Source organism: Merops nubicus, unplaced genomic scaffold, assembly GCF_000691845.1.
Source record: "Merops nubicus isolate BGI_N331 unplaced genomic scaffold, ASM69184v1 scaffold7620, whole genome shotgun sequence".
In the NCBI taxonomy this organism is placed as follows: Eukaryota; Metazoa; Chordata; class Aves; order Coraciiformes; family Meropidae; genus Merops; species Merops nubicus.
Genome location: NW_008583474.1, coordinates 10,043 through 26,091, shown reverse-complemented (window position 1 = coordinate 26,091; position 16,049 = coordinate 10,043). Strand labels below are relative to the sequence as shown.

Sequence of the window (16,049 nt, the reverse complement as noted above, 5' to 3'; positions counted from 1 at the left end):
CCCAGCCCTCCCCCCCAAACCAGTACACAACTGTTCTGCGCCCTTCCAGGTCTCTGGCAGTAAATAGTGTAAAGCTCCTTACTGTGTTAGTTTCTTCTTCTGTCACATGGTTTGATTAGCAGATTAGAAGTTAAATAATGCTGAAATTCAGACATTATATGAAGGAGATGAGACGTTGCTCATGTTCCTCATTACTCTTTTGCCTGAAAGAGTAACTGTTAACATGTAACCCCAGGCAGCACATATGCACATGCACACACACACACTGGCCATTTCTTGCTTTCTCCTTGTTGCCTTCTGCTTTAAAAGCTTCCTTGTGATCATAAAAACTGCCAACCCTTTCCTGTTGAGTTTCTCTTTTCCCTTTTATATTTGGACCTGACAATCGATCTGGTTATTTTTTCCACAGTTCTTTAGACAGTTCACTTCTGGGGACTTGACCAACACTCTGGGAAACATTGCTACATTCTGGTCATGAGATTGATGTTTGGGTAAAAAAAAAAAAATCCCCAAAACCAGGCTTGCTACTTTTGCACCATTCTCCTCTGGGCCTGTGCATGGCACTGGCTCTATACATTGTCCTTGTAATGAAAGCAGCTGTGTCTTGCCTGAGCCTCCAGTGTTGAAAGACATCATGGAGAATCACACTGATTATCCATTGTGTCGAGGTACAGCAGCAATGGTTTTGTGGAATAAGTGCTATTCTAATGGAGGCAGAGTGCTGCATCCCTGATGGGGAAGGGAAGGATATGTGTTCCAGTTCTGTTCTCAGATACTGCAACTTCTGCAACATTATAGTCTTTCAGTTGGAAAGAAAGCTGTGGAGATGATGAGGAGAGAGATGGGGTCACTCACTTGCAAGGGGTTTCACTTTGACTACTTAGTGCTTGCTAGACATAAAGGAAAGTGAGCAGACAAATTACCAGCTAGCAAAACAGCTGGTGGGGCAATTGCCACCTGCAATTCCATACTGATGGCAAATGAGTGTAGCATGTCTGTCTGGATCTGGGGTACACATGCATGGATGTACATTTGTATAATTACACGCTGAAGAGTGGCTGCATTCAGTTAAATGTGCTATGACCTGCTAATGGAGATGCAAGCTGTTTTTATTTATTGACGAGGAAGTGGTAGGAAAGAAGAGAAATATACTTTTTAATAGTCGTTAGAAGAGGTTTGGACTCATTCTGTCGAGGATGATGTTGACAGGTAAAATTACTAATTGCCCCTTGTTAAAGAAACTAATGTCTATGTTCACATGACTTTGATTTCAAATATGCTTATGGACTGAATCTAGATTCTCAAGATGCTTTTCTACACTTGAAGATTTTTTTTGTTTTGTTTTGGAGAGGAAACTATGAGAATAAGGAAACTTTTTACAGTCTTTTTACTGAAAATTGAACATGTCCTTAATATGCCAGCAGACTTAGCTCAAAGAAGGGAAGCAGGTACGCTCGTGTTCTTGTATGCATATGCGGTTTACCTGTGCAGTGGTAAGAAACTTAGGTCTCTGCAGAGGGTCCAGCATTTTTCCTGACTGGCTCCAGAGAAAATAATCAGCTAAATTAACAGATGCCATTGCTGTGAGTACCCTCTAGTGGTGATAGCAATACAGTGACAACTTTACCTGAGAGCTTTCAGCAAATGACATTTACTGAGCTTTTATTGAGCATTATTTGCATTAATTAAGCAGCCCCACCTGTTAGAGCTGATGAAAGCAGATCAGTAAAAACTGATGTTCAATTCGTTCATGAGATGCAGAAATTATTAGAAATATATTAAAGTATCTTCCCCTTGCTGATGCAAAGGTGACTCAGAGGTCATCCCTCTGTTTTCGCTGCCCTGCTGTAAGAGGGCCTTGATGCAGTCCAAGCATTGCCAAAATATGCTTGAGCTGAGGGTAAGGTGTGTGCCTACAGTCCATAAACCGAGCAACTTCTTTCTGAATTGATCTGGGATTGAGATACGTGCCACTGAGAAGGAGGCAATACATCTGTGATGAGCCTGTTAGTAGCCAATCTCAGAAAATAAAAGAATGCAGAAAAAAATGGCTCTAGAAAGAGACTCTTAAAATGTGCCTGTTCTCAGGGAGGTCAAGTCAGTACCTGGAGCTGGGCATAATTTTCTAGTGCACCCAGAGCTGCGTGCCTCAATCTGTAGGGCTTGGAGAGGCAAGGAGAGGGAAGGGCAACCTCTGTAGAGGAAGATGTTTTCCTTAAAGTTGATGTGAAGTCACTTTTTAATGTCTCCTCACATTCCTTCCAAAATTAAATTTTATTGGTGAAAACTCTATAAAAATTTATCGAGGAATTTGCCACTAGCTTGTCTTTTCCCAACTCTGGGAGCCTCAGTCTGAGCTCACAAGGAATAATTCGGTGGCAGTTCTGGTGAAGGAAGAAGTGTTTGAATGGGAAATACTGGGTTTACTGATGTGCTGTGAAATAGGTAGGAGCTTGTACAGTTTAGTTTGTCTTAGGAATTTGAATTTTTAATGGAGAATTAGGTGTTAAATTTAAGTCTAAATTCTTCTCTGCTTTTAAGATGTCTGCCATCCGTGACGGTATTACCTGTAGCTTATGCCCTTCATTGAATAGAAGATCTTCTCAAGCAGAGGTCTAAAGTACAGTACCTTGATTTTCCCTTAATTTTACTTTTTTCCCCTTTTTTAATCTCTCTACTAAACTAGGAGATTTCCTCTGGAAGATATCCCTCAAGATGAAAAGGAAGCTGCAAACTGGCTTCATAAGCTTTACCAGGAAAAGGTAAACAGCTTTGCTTGCTTTTTTCCCTTTTGGGACTTTCACAGGGATAGTGTAGTAGGGCACTGAGTAATGTACAGTCTGCCACTGGATGGAGAGAAGAGATGGAAATACTATGTATAATTATGCAGCCATCCCTCAAACTGCTGGAAGGAGCGGTAGAGAAGAGACCCTTGGCCGCAGAGGCCTGGCTAGTAAGTAGATCTCAAATTGCCAGGAAGCACAATGGGAGCCAGAGTTGCAGCAGACTAGTAGCAGTCCACCATATCTTTATATTTTTCAACTCTTGGATCTCTGTCATAAATTTATAAAAGCTCCATTTTCCCTGTGGGTGTTTTTAGGCACTCAAGAAAATGGTAACTGTCTGTCAAGGGCAGCTGGTCCCAGCTTTTAGCTGCAACTGTCCTTTGCTTTTGTGTTTCTTCCATTGTCACTTTCCTTCTGCCTGCTGGTAATACCTCTGCAGTGGTGTGTAACGTGGTACAGACAGCCCCTGGGTTCTGCTGACAGGGACTGACGTAGCACATGGCCAGCATGCCTTCAGATGGCTCAAAAAGCTTTTTTTTTTTTTTTACCTTGGATGGCTGGTTCCTTGACCACAGATTTAACAGTTTTAGGAGGAGGAGAGAACTGTAATTAATGTTGCCCAGCCCTCATTGGCAGATTGTTGAACTTGAAATGTGTATCTTAATTTTTGTGTTGCATGTCTTTGTGGGAAAGCAGAGGAGCACAGAAACTTCAACTATGTTAGGCTTTCTTTTTCCCATATCTATGATGACGTGTGCTGCAGCATTTCTAAGCTTATGCCTGTTGTGTAGGTAGGCAGAAGATAGTTCTGAGTTTCATTTTGTTTGTTTTTACTAGTTCGCATACCTAAGCTCTAATCAGTTAAGGGGAGATACATTCTTAGAGCAGTAGCTATTATGATCTTCTCCCCACACCTTCCATTAGCAGGTGTATCCAACTAGCTTGTGGATCAGTTAGTGTAATATAAGATCAGAGATCTTAAAAAAATAGAATAAAATATCAAGTAGAATAAAACAGGGGCCCTTGAATCCTGCCTCCTGCTGTCAGGGACATACCAGCATGTAATTCACTTGTGAAAAGGCTCTTAGATGCCAGAATTCCTTCAGGCATTGCCTGGCTAGAGAAGCAGCCATTAAGGTGTGTGTTACTGGGGTGGTCTTTCTCTGCTTGGCTCCTGCTTTGTTCAACAGGAAATGCAGAGCTAGGCAGATGCAGCCCACCATGTTGAGTCCACTTGGCACTGTTCCTTGGGCAGAATGCTCTGCTTTGCTTGCAGAGGGAGGGCTTGGTGCTCCTTGCTGGTGTTGGCTGTATCTCTGCTCAGCTTCAGGGTGAGGTGTTGCCGGGGAGGTATTAGTTATATATGTGGGTATTTTATATATTGCTCTTAGGGTGGTAGCAATATGTTGTAACTGGAATCCTTAAACTGCTCTTGCCACACAGAGGGTATGTCCTCAAAAGGCTGTGCTGTTAGCAAGGAACACCTTGTCCTTCTCAGCCCTTTATAAGGGAAGCTGGAGGGAAAACATTTTTAAGTGGGAAAAGTGTGAAATAGCTATCCTTGGTTATGGCTTGGAAACCTTACAGCACACTCTTGCAAACTGAGGGAAGACTGTATGCGTGCTGCTCCTTTGAGCAGTGAGTTTCATGATTGCATCTCTCTGCAAGCTCAGCTCAGGATGCAGGGGCTCTGAAGCCTTGGGGTTATGTCTGTCACAGTGCTGTCTCTGCTGGTTAGCTTGTTCTTTACCTTCCTCTTCTGGCTGTCTGTACAGCATTTTTCTGCTGTGTTCTGCTAAATCACGCTGACCTCTCTGGAAGTAAAAACAGGAAGAAAAAGCAACCAGCAAAGACATAAATTATGACACTGCCATAAATTCCTAAGCAATTAAGAGCAGAGATGAAGGTATTGGGTAGTGGAGAGGCTGTTGTGGTTTCATGTTCTAATGGTGGTCAAGATTGCCTTCAAAGGGCTGATATAGCCTCGGCAATCAGCAGTCTGCCCAAATAAATGGCAGCAGATGGAAATGGATTCATGATGGGAATTTACCACAGATACTGTCCTTGGTGTGGTCCTGGAGTTGACTAGTCTTGGATTGCTTGGTGCCAGCATTATGAACATGTTTTCTTCTATCTTTTTTTCCCAGGATGCTTTGCAAGAGATGTATAATCAGGAAGGCATATTTCCTGGACAGCAGTTTAAGCCTCCTAGGAGACCATGGACTCTCTTAAATTTTCTTTTTTGGGCCACAGTTCTCCTCTCTCCTCTCTTCACATTTGGCTTTGGAGTTTTTGCAAGTGGATCACCTCTCCTTATACTTGCATTCTTGGGACTTGTTGGAGCAGGTAATAAAAGCAAAGAAGATGCTAAGCCCAGATTGATATTAACAGGATCCATTACCTCCAATAAGTTCTGTGTATTAATTAATATGAATGGGGCTCACAGAAGAGTACCTGGAGCTCACTCTGATCTGGGCAGGCTTGACTTCATATCTTAGGCAGTATCTACAGCAACCAGTAGCAAGTAGTTTTGTAGCCCTTTATTATGGTTCTTAAAGAAGAAATGCACACCTTGTCTGTGAATTAAACCCCAAAAATACAAACAACCAAAAATGACAAAACTCCTAAACCCCCAAATAAAAATTCTAACATCCCTCCCACATGCCCCTCTTTCCCCCTCCTTCCCCCCAGTCAAATGGGGGCAGGGAGGAGGGATGTGCTTCAGTGTTCATACTACCTGTCCTGTTAATGAACATAAGCCCATTAATTCTATTTTTGAATCTGGATTCTCCTTCTCTTTTGGGGACATCTGACCTGTGATCCACGTGCAGTCTCATAGAGCACACTGTTGGTCTGTGGTCACTACTGTCTTCAGGACTGGGTTAACAACTTACCTTGGTATTGCTTGTGTGTTTATGTGTGAATTCCTAAATCCTTGAACTGGTTTTAATATGCCTCCCTTTTTGTCTGTTATATTTTAAAGCTTCCTTTGGAGTTCGTAGACTGATAGGAGTAACTGAAATAGAAAAAGGCTCCAGTTACGGCAACCAAGAATTCAAGAAAAAGGAATAACTGACAACTGCAGTTGAGCACATATAACCAGACTATGGTATCCTATTAACTTCAGTTACAAACCAACAACAAACACTTAGAAACTATCTTTTTCTTAATAACTGATGACTAATATTAATGAATAAAACTTGAGCCAAGAGTGAAGAAGTTGGAGACAACAACTGAAGAGAACGCATCAACTTTCTGCTTGTTTTAAGGATTACTGTAGTCAAACTGTGGGAGAAGATCTGGGGTGGAAGAAGCATCTAACTTTTTTTTTTGCTTTGTTGTGGGACTTGGAAATGGGGGGAGAAAGAGGGCAATGGCCATGGCCACGGCCACATGCATCTTCAGATGACTGAACACACTGGTTTCTGTCAAGAGCACTACACTCACTTTTACTACAGGAGCCATTGAATGTTTCCTCTTGCTAAAGCCAACATAATGTTTGTTGATTTCCAACTTTTTTTATTAATGAGCCAGGAAAAAGCAACCCTTCTTAAATTAATAGACAGATGTTCATTGGGTTACAGTCATTTTGGGAAGGATGTGTTGTCATGGCTACAGGTGAAATCCTATTTGTATGTTACACTGATACTTTTTATTTTCAGGCAAGGTCTTAAAACCTCTGTAATGTGAGAGAGCGGAAAGTGGAATTTGGAAGCAGTGTGTTACTGATCAGCACATACCATAGAACAGATCCACTAGTATTAAAACTCTGATCATATCTCCTGCTAACTGCTGAAGGCTTGTTTAATTTAAAAATATTACTTCAGTCTTGAGTGTTTGCCCTGTTTCACATCATACATGTATGATAATCTTGAATTCTGTTTGGGCTTTTTTTGTTTTCTGAATTAATGATGACCGTGGGATTTGGAGTTGTGCAAAGAAGGAAGTCTGTTCAATTGTCCTGACGTTTTCTCCTTTTGTTTCTGTTTGCATCTTTCATCACCAAAATCCAGTTCAGCCAACCTCCCTCAGTAAACTGGGAGGTGGCAGCAGAAATCAGCACAGTGGTTTTCAGTATGTTGTCTTTTACAAAAAATTTGAGGAGAACTCTGTAGCAAACAGATTTTAAATACTGGTGTCTCTTGAAGTTTTATTGAGAGTTTCAGCATTGATTGATATGGGGCCAGGATCTTACCCTGTGTGCTGTAAAGGTAGGGTGTGCTGAACTTTGTGCTTGGTCATGCTTTAGATGTTAATGTGAAGTATATTGCAAGGGGAGCTGTGCTGTTAAGCATTAGAGTATGGGGTCTCTTCAGGGATTTTAAATAATATCTTTAGTTTTGCTTGTTGAGCTTTTGAGTTCTTCCACTGGAAACTGAAGATCATAATTATGGTTGTACCTGTCTTCTTTTTTTTTTTTTTTTTTTTTTTTTTTCCCCCCCCTTTTTTCTCCATTTGTCTTTTTTTACAAACGCACATTCTGAGATTTTTGTAGATTGCTGCAGTATGCATAGCTGGAGAGTTATTTGCAAACAGATGGAAACTACCTGTATGTTCAAGTCTGAAGGCCACAATCTGAATTTGGCTACGCTCAGAAGTTGGTGAAATGGGTTGCAGATCCACAGCTGTCCCTCGGGATCTGTTTTTTTAACCCAGTTGCCACTAGACTATTTATCTTGCTTTTGTAAAGAGCAGATCTTATCAAAGCACTGGTCATTATTTTCATCTTTGCTCTAGTAACCAAGAGAAGAGATTAATAATTTACCTTCTTTCCATATTTACTCTGTTGGAATGTAGCCTCTTCTCCCACAGGTTTTTCTGTTTTCAAACACTGGAAAAGCAATTTTGTAATTTAGAGAAATATTTTACTTTGGGTCATTAATCACTATTTTGTCATGCACTTGGGTTTTATTTGTGGTTTTTTCAACAAAAGGATTTGAGGGATGACCTGTGTTGTCTGTCTCCTGTTAGACTCATCCTCACTGAATCATTGTACCTGTAGTCCCAGCATTAGTTGGTCATCTTTGTCCCCTCAATAAATTTTCCTTAAGGTAGGGATGTGAAACTGTTGTTAATGTTAGTGGAATTTGGAGTATACTTTGGGAATGGAGAAAGAACAGAGCTTAGCCATGACTCTGTTTTCCTTGCTGGGTGTTTTTGTACTTTGTCTTTAAATATGGTTAGACTTCCAAATGCTGATAAAGATAACTCTATGACTTTTCCCTGTTTTTTTTTTTTTTTTAACTGGAGGACTAAAACAGTGGGATTTTCTTTATTTTTTTTTTTCTCTAAAGTAATTCAGTATTGGATACCAGTGTCTTGCTGCTTCAAAATATGTTAAAAATGCTGTATACTTGCTTCCTGAAGATGATCTTGAGTATATATAAATGGTACTGGCTCAGCAGAGTGGGTCTTGCAAAGCAGGCTGACCGTTGACTGTTTTATACTTACATTTTGAGCAGTGTATTAATGGGGCATGACAAAAATTTCACAAAATAAATCCCTTCTTAATGCTGAGAAGAGGGGAGATGCTTAAAGGAGAAGGGAATTAACAGCCTTTCTCTTTATGGGATTCTTTTCTCCTCTTAGTGCATGTAACTCCCTACTCGGAATCACGGGATTAGTGCATGTACATCAAGGGGAGAATAATCAACATTTCGTATTTTCTTAATTTACTAGTCATGCTTTCTTTTTGAAAATATAATACATACATCATCAGTTACTTAAATTTTGCTCTTCCAAACAGACATATCAGTAACCATTGGGAAAACTGAAATATACAGCAATGCACAAAACAGTATGAGGCCAACACAAATCTCTTCATTTTGATTTTTATCTCCTCAGACAGGGGTTTTTATACACAGGCACGCACACACCTACACAGAGTATGTATAAATTAAAATGACTGGAAATAGCTGAAGTTAATGTCACTAATGAAGATTAGCAAGTGGCTTGGATTGGAAAAGTGAGCATAGATTTTATATCTTATTTTCTTCTGGTTTATTAGAACATAGCTTGTATATTTGACTACCAAGCCCTTTAAGAGCAATAATAAACAAAAATATATCATGTTTTTTGTCTTTTGCTTTTCAACCATGCTAGGTTTAATAAACTTAAAGCTTTAGGAGCATTTTCTCTCTCTACCTTTCAAAACTTTCATTTATTACTTGATTATTTAGACTAAGTACCATGTTCTCAAGAAAGGACTTGCAGGCTGACTGCCATGGAACTCAGCATCGATGCTGAAGATGAATGACTTTCAGACTAACACGGAGAGATATTATCCTCTTGGCCTTGGCAGCACTTGTGGTGAAGAACAATGATGTTGCTCTCCAGGAGGGATTTGCAGTTCCAAGGTAGCATTGCATTGACCTACGTCTAAGAACCTGGTTGGAGAGCTCAGAGACCTCTGGCATTGTGGCATCTCTCAGCTAGGAAGGCACAAAAAGCTGATGCTGAAGATAACTGGTATCCAGAGATCTTGGGTCAGTAGGAATTGCAGTTCTCTATTACTTATGGTGGGCTGAATGTGCTCTTGCAATCAACTTTGCATCACTGAGCAAAGTGTCTCTGGCACAAAGAGCATGGGCAACGCTCTTTTGTTCTGCTTCAACTTATCTTGAAGGGCTCTACATTTAATTGCTGACCAATGAATATGACTCCTACCTTTGTCCTAATTGCCTGGTAGTCACAGAAGAAAGTGAGTGTATGTGCACACTTCCACGTGATACTACTCGTCTTTACTGATGTCTGTATAGTTGCTTGCCTGCATTTTCTGCAGATGGCTCGGTTACAGCCTCTTAGTTGGAACTGGGAGCTTTCCAGTACAACCAGTCCTGTAGAAATTGTCTCACATAGCTGGGTTTTTGTCTTCCTGCATTTTGGCACTGGTTGACGTGCTCAGTAGGTCTGAAGTGACACAGTTGTGTTTGTGTTAAGTGATAATGGAACTTTGGTGCTTCAGAGCAAAACACTCCTCTTTAGGGAGGAGAAGTCCTTCCCAGGCCTGCTTACACAGGCCATCGCTACCTGGTAACAGATCCCTCTGGCATTGGTGAAGCCAGCAGAAGGGAGCTGGGACAAGGTCTTCGCCAACAGTTGGAGTAACTAGCAAGCAGGGGTCACTGTACATCTGATAACTGCTACAGGTACCGTTTCTCTCTGGGACTGCCCCAAAATCTGGTTTTGCTTCATGTATGTTTTGTCTAAAGAATGTGGGGTTGGAGGCTTTTAATAACACTATGCAGAGTGTCTCAGATTGAAGACGAATAATATTCATTTATTTTTGTCATCTTGGAGAAGCGTGTATTAAGAAATCTAAGGCCAAGGCTGGAGGCCAGTGAAGATAAAAGTGAAAAACCCATTCCTAGATTTCCTTTGAAAATGGGACACAGCGGTATAGCTCACAGTGTCTCCTGGATGCCCAGGCGCCTATGTCACCTGGTGTGAAGTTCCTGGTGCACAGCAGACAACTAATGCACATCCTGATTTATGCCTGTGGAAAAAAGCCCATACCTGTAATGGTAATGCTGAATTTGTACTTGGACCCGTTTTGTCACAGCTGCTTGTTTCCATATTTCTGAACCTTTTGATCCATAATGGGCCACTCCAGGGCTGCCAGTGCTGAGCGAAGCTGGGATTTGAAGCAGATGACAGCTGTGCTGAGGGCTGCGAAGTGCATCACTGAGGGGAAGAGGAACGTCGACAGGTCTGGCCAAATTCTTGCCCTGAGAAAACTGAGCAATTGCCAGAGACTTTGCAAATCAGAGATAAGAACGTATGTGGACAGACAAACTCTGACATGAACTTGAAACCTCCCTGTGACGACTTACACAGTAACCCTTGCCACATTCATGCGATTGGGGTCAGAATTTGTCCTACGGGCCATCAGCTGAGACCATCAGCAATCTCTGCATCAAGAACTTTGCAGGTTGGTGGCTGTGGTTTTTTTTACCTGCTATGGTTTTGAGGGAAAACCTTCTGGAAGGCAGCATTACAGTGTCTGTGCCACATTTGATAGCCACCAGAAAATGTCACGAAAATACTTCACACTTTGGAATTGGCAAGACAGTGGATTGGCATCTGTAAGCCAAACATTTTGTGTTTCACTTAGCCTCTCTAGGTTTATGGAAAGCTGCCTGTATTTCTTGAGATGTTACACCTCTAGTCACAAGCCACTCTTGTGTTTCTGAAACTGTGAAGAAAGTTAATTTGTGCACTTTCACTGTTGAGAGTCTTTGAGTGCAGCTGATTGTCTATTTCTAAAAAGCCTTACATTAGCACAAGCTATCTTTTTAGGAGGAAATACGTTTTTCAAATAGATATTTTAGCAGAAACTGGAATATAATGGTACTTCAAAAATCCAAATTGGAAGTATTCTTTAGTGTGGGGGCTAACACTAGCAATTTGCAGTCTTACAAAAGTTGTAATTTTTTTTTATTCTAGCAAATGTGCATTTTCAAGGAAAACACACCGATTTACTCATCACTCTGCAATCTAATTCGGAAAGGGAGGAAGAACAGGCAGCAGAGACTACTTTTATATTAAATTTTTTTTTTTTTTTTTTTTTTTCCCCTGAAGCATGAACTGGTTCTATGGACCTCCTTTATTACATGCATGTGCATCTGTGCAGGGAGCCAAGCTTTGGCCCTTGGTAGCATTTTGCTTCAGCTTTGTCAGGGCTGTACTTTGTGACACCTGAATGCTACTCGCCTGAGGGCCTGGCAGGGCTGTCGGCTGGCGTGTCCCTCCCTCCCAGCCATCACCAGCAAGTACTGTAGCTTTAATGAGAACTTCCTCTCTGAGGAAACTCGCTGTCCTTAACCTGATTGATTTGTTAAAAACTTGGTCTTTGAATGGAAGTGTAACTACGAGATGATTATTATTAGCCAAATCTTCACGAGTAATAAAACTCTATACAGGGTATGCATTTACTGTGCATGTGTATATATTTTTGTACATTTTTACAGCTATTTCCTACACTTGATTTTACAACATTCAGATGAGATGTGTCTGAATCTGGTTAAAAACAGTAAGCTATTAACAACACCCAACCCTGTCATCTACTTTAGTTTCTACTAAGAACTGTGCCCAGACAGATACGCAGATTTACAGTGCTATGCAAATATTACTTTGTAAGTGGTCTCTTAAATTTTGCTTAAGTACTTCACGCTGTTTTTACTGAGCTTTCAGAAAAAGGTTAATGCAAGAGACTCGTCTTGTAAAATAAAATAGCTTTGCCTGTGTGAAAGTACTGTATATTAGCATCTCATTCACGCTTTCAGTTGCTTATTTTTGAGTGTATGTGGGTTTGTGCTTAATATGCTGGCATAGAGGGTTTTTTAATAGTGCTTGAATGAAAAAAGGTGATCACCCAACATCTGGATTTTTGCAGTGTTACCAAGTAAGTAGCTGATAATGTGACTGGGAGATCTGCATCCTTTTTCTACTTGCCACTCTTGGGTTTTTTTTTGTAACTAAATGTGCACTAAGGGCTATTTTCTTTCCGCTTTGATTTGGTTTACTGCCATTTACACTTTTTTGGTCTCAGTCCTGCAAACTGATCCATGTGAGGGCCATATGTCTGCAGCAATAATCTGAGTGGCTTGTTTTGTGGGGGCTGGGAGTAAAGAACAAGACCAACCCTACAGCCGTTCCCTGCACTAACCCAGTCTACTTAGTGGGACTGCGGGGGGACGGTGGCTTGCTGGAGCACTCACAGCAGCAGTATATAATGTTCTGCATGGCTCCTCCAAATGATGGGGGGGAGGGATGTTCCTTTCCTGGAGAGTCCTCCAAAGTAAACCCAAAGCTGGGTAAGCTGGCTGTACAGATAGATGCTGTAGATTAAAGCCATTTTTCAAATCTGACATGTTTTAAGTTTCTGTTTTTCTCTGGAAGAGAAAGACCTTCCCCATTCCTCAGTTGTACGCCAACACCATACACATCCAGTTGAAAGCAAACCAAGACGCACTGGAAGATCACTTGGCTTTTTTGCTCCCTCCCCCCCGATTTTATCCGAAAGCTGCCCAACAGAAGTAGATGTCTAAAATTTCTACCTGTGTATGTCTCTGACCTGCCTCTGCACCTACTTGATCTCCTAAGACATAGGTGGTTCCTTAGGATTTTTGTGCCTGTAACAAATGACAGGTGTGTGATAATACCATATTCCTCTCTCAGCATTTTGCTAGACTGCAAGCATTGAGTTCTTGGGTTCTCCTGTAGGTTTTCCCTTCTCTGATTTATTGCTCCTTTGAATATTCCAGCTTGTGCTTTAAAATGACAGATGAGTTGCACCGTGCGTCACTTTACAGGCGGATCTTTTTTGTGGAGAGGATGGGCTCTGATTCTGAGAGTACACAAGCAGAAAATTCTGTTACTTTTCTGCTTTGCACAAATACAGCTTTTTCTTATCTCTCTTCCTCCACTGAATCTCCTCAGATCTACAATTCATTTTTAAAAGTCAGTGATTTTGATTGGAATTCTTAATGCTCTGTTCCAGGACTTTTTTTTTTTTTTTCCCAGCTTTAAGGTGAAAAATATAGGTTGAGGTTTTCATCGGTACAGTATAATAAAGAATTCATTTATCTAAGACAGTATAATGATTAGTACATGCATGCAAAAACTATGCCATGAAGAGCAAAGCCCTAGCTGATGGTAGAGCCCTGTTCCTTAATGTGTTTTCTTGCTATGTGCTGCAGAGACATTACTGTTGTTAATTCTTAGCCTCAGAGGTGCTTGTCCTTCCTCACTGCCTCTCTACCTGCCCTTCTGCAAGTTCTCTTTCCTGAGATGCTTTGTCTTCCTGAACCAGACAGTGTCAGACATCACACCCATCACACCTACATGTACTACTGACTGCTTCGGCTTCTCCAGTGGGGTGTATGGGCAAGGGTAGGCTAATGGGGCAGCACATCACCAGAGTGTTTGGCAGCCAGCACTGTGTAAGGGAGCTATGGAAATGGAAAATGATGTTTGCTGCTTGAATGAAGGGATGGGGAACACAGTTAGGTAGTTTGTTGCTGTACTAAGCAGTCCACATCACAATGACTTCAGGTTGTGAGAGCTTCTTACACACCCTCTTTAAATTGCAGAGTAGGAAGTTGACTGTGGTAGTAGAGGCACTTTCTAGGTGTTGTTTGTCTATATTCCTTAATCTCACATATTCCATCCTTTTTTTTTTTTCTCCCCACTATTGCATTGATATATTTGGAAAAACAATCTGAAAGTCCGTAAAAGTGGTGCTGTGTCCTCAACAACAGACACAGTCAGCTGCGGCACTGGGGGCGAGTTCATATGTCAGATGGGCTGTGCTCCTGACTGCAGTTAAGTTGGGCAGAGGGATTTTTTTGGGGTGAGGAACAGGTGAAGGCACTTTCTATGTACATATAAAACCAGAATCTGTTCCCAAGAGGCTTGACAGACCAAGTGCATTTGTGAAGCAAACCTTTAAGTATAACATATTTATAGGTAGATATAAGCTTAATAATTGTGGTATGGTCTAATAAAATACTCTTTCCAGATTTTATCACCCTATGGATTCATATCCGTGAGCCTGTAATATTATCAGTATATATTATGTCAGAGTTCAATATTCTCTGACCAGGTTCTTTTGGATATCCCACATTTGGAGGCTGTAACATCTAATATCAGCTTTACTTATTTGAAGATAGTTGTTGTTACATGGGATTACTGATTTAGCAGTGTGATACAAATTATACTAAAAGCACAGTACAAGTGTAAGTTACACTCAGGAGAATGCAGCAGTTGTAGTACAAGGTTCTAGCACAATGCTGATGTGACCTCTGTTACTGGTCTCTAATGTGGTCACAGTCACAATGCTGGGCATCCACAGTTGATGGTGAGGAATACATAGGGTGAAGCCAGCTCAAGCCTGTTACTCTCTTCAAAATTCTTCTGTTAGTTATTTAGGTTTTATAATCTTCTGTGAAGCTGAGCTATGGATTCATTACTCCTGTGTGCTGGTCAGTTGCTGTGTGCAATGAAGTACATACTGTAGAAGGGTTTTCAGGAAAATGCTATTTCTTGTATGTTTCCCATCAGCTCAAAGACAGTTGTCAAAGGTAGGGAAGTGCTACATTGCCCTTTTTCTCCCCATCTTTTAATTCAGCTGTAGCAGTTGCAGCTTCCAGTCCTAGTCTTGAGTATGTATCTTTTGATAGTAGGCCTCTACCCTGCAGGTGCACTCAAGTGTGCAGTTACAGGCTGCTTCTTCCAGTCTGTGCAGAGAAGGCACTTGTGGCAGCAGTTTGGGCTCTTCCCTGACGTTACTGTTGCCTCCATCACCCCAGGGAAGCATGAACTCTTTCGTGGTGGTTTCCAGAAAGGACAATGCTGCACCTTCTTCCATCTGGTCAAAGCTCTGTACTTTACAATCTAGCCAGACAGGACTCATGAACAGAATATGAGTCCTGCAGCTTGTTTGGCCATCAAACATTTCCTTTATGTGGTGACATGTAAGATCATGAGTTTGAGCTAAATCCTGTTCAGACCATTGCAGTGACTGAGATGCGTATGGTTGTTTCCGTGGGGATTAGCAGCCACAAAACAGCCCCGTACAGCTAACGTGATTACCCCTGCAAGGCTTGCCTACAAGGAGGTGTGAAGGGAAAGGTGTAGGTATGGATAAAGGAGAGATAAATCCCCTTGCTTTCTAGCTGGTCCTCAGATATTAGAGGGGCTCGGGGTGGCTGAACTTCTCTCTTAATAGGTTCCAGTGAGAGCTGTGACTACAGGTCCAACCCCAGATGCACCAACAGCCTCTTGCTGTAGGTCTGGTTGTGTTCAACAGCGGCCGTCAGAGTCACGAACAGCACGGGTTGGTTACACCCAACATACAGGTTCTTTGGGATTGCCGGGGATAAATACACTAAGCTGCAGACTAGGTATAGAGCTCTAAAAAAGCAATTGCAATTACAATAATAATAATCATAAGGTGTCCCTGCTGGTGGGGCGAGGAGAACAGACCCTTCTGTCAGTCCCTGCGACTTGATGCCAAATTCTCATCCCGCACACTGGGTCCAAAAAGGGATGACATGTATACCTTTTTTTTTTTTTTTACTGATGTGTAAAGTGTGGGGATGGGGCTGTGGGCAAACAATTGCTCCATGTAATCAGCACAAAACTTCCTTATCTGCATCTGCAGGAAGTAGACAACTGCGGTGAGTTGTCTACAATGGGGCAAAGGTGAGGCAATGGGGCAAGCAGCCTCCACTGCATTACACATTCCTTACCAGGGCCTCT

At 41.5% G+C, this 16,049-nt stretch overlaps 1 protein-coding gene across 1 annotated transcript; it reads left to right on the top strand.

Annotated features, from left to right (window-relative positions):
- Window positions 1-2,686: 2,686 nt before the first annotated feature.
- On the top strand, window positions 2,687-5,930 carry LOC103773443 (1-acyl-sn-glycerol-3-phosphate acyltransferase gamma-like; the record flags this gene model as incomplete). The annotated part of the gene is made up of 3 exons (XM_008940814.1): window positions 2,687-2,762; window positions 4,934-5,132; window positions 5,770-5,930. Coding segments are annotated over 3 exons (364 nt in total), but the record flags the coding sequence as incomplete, so codon positions are not given.
- Between the last annotated feature and the right edge of the window lie 10,119 nt (window positions 5,931-16,049).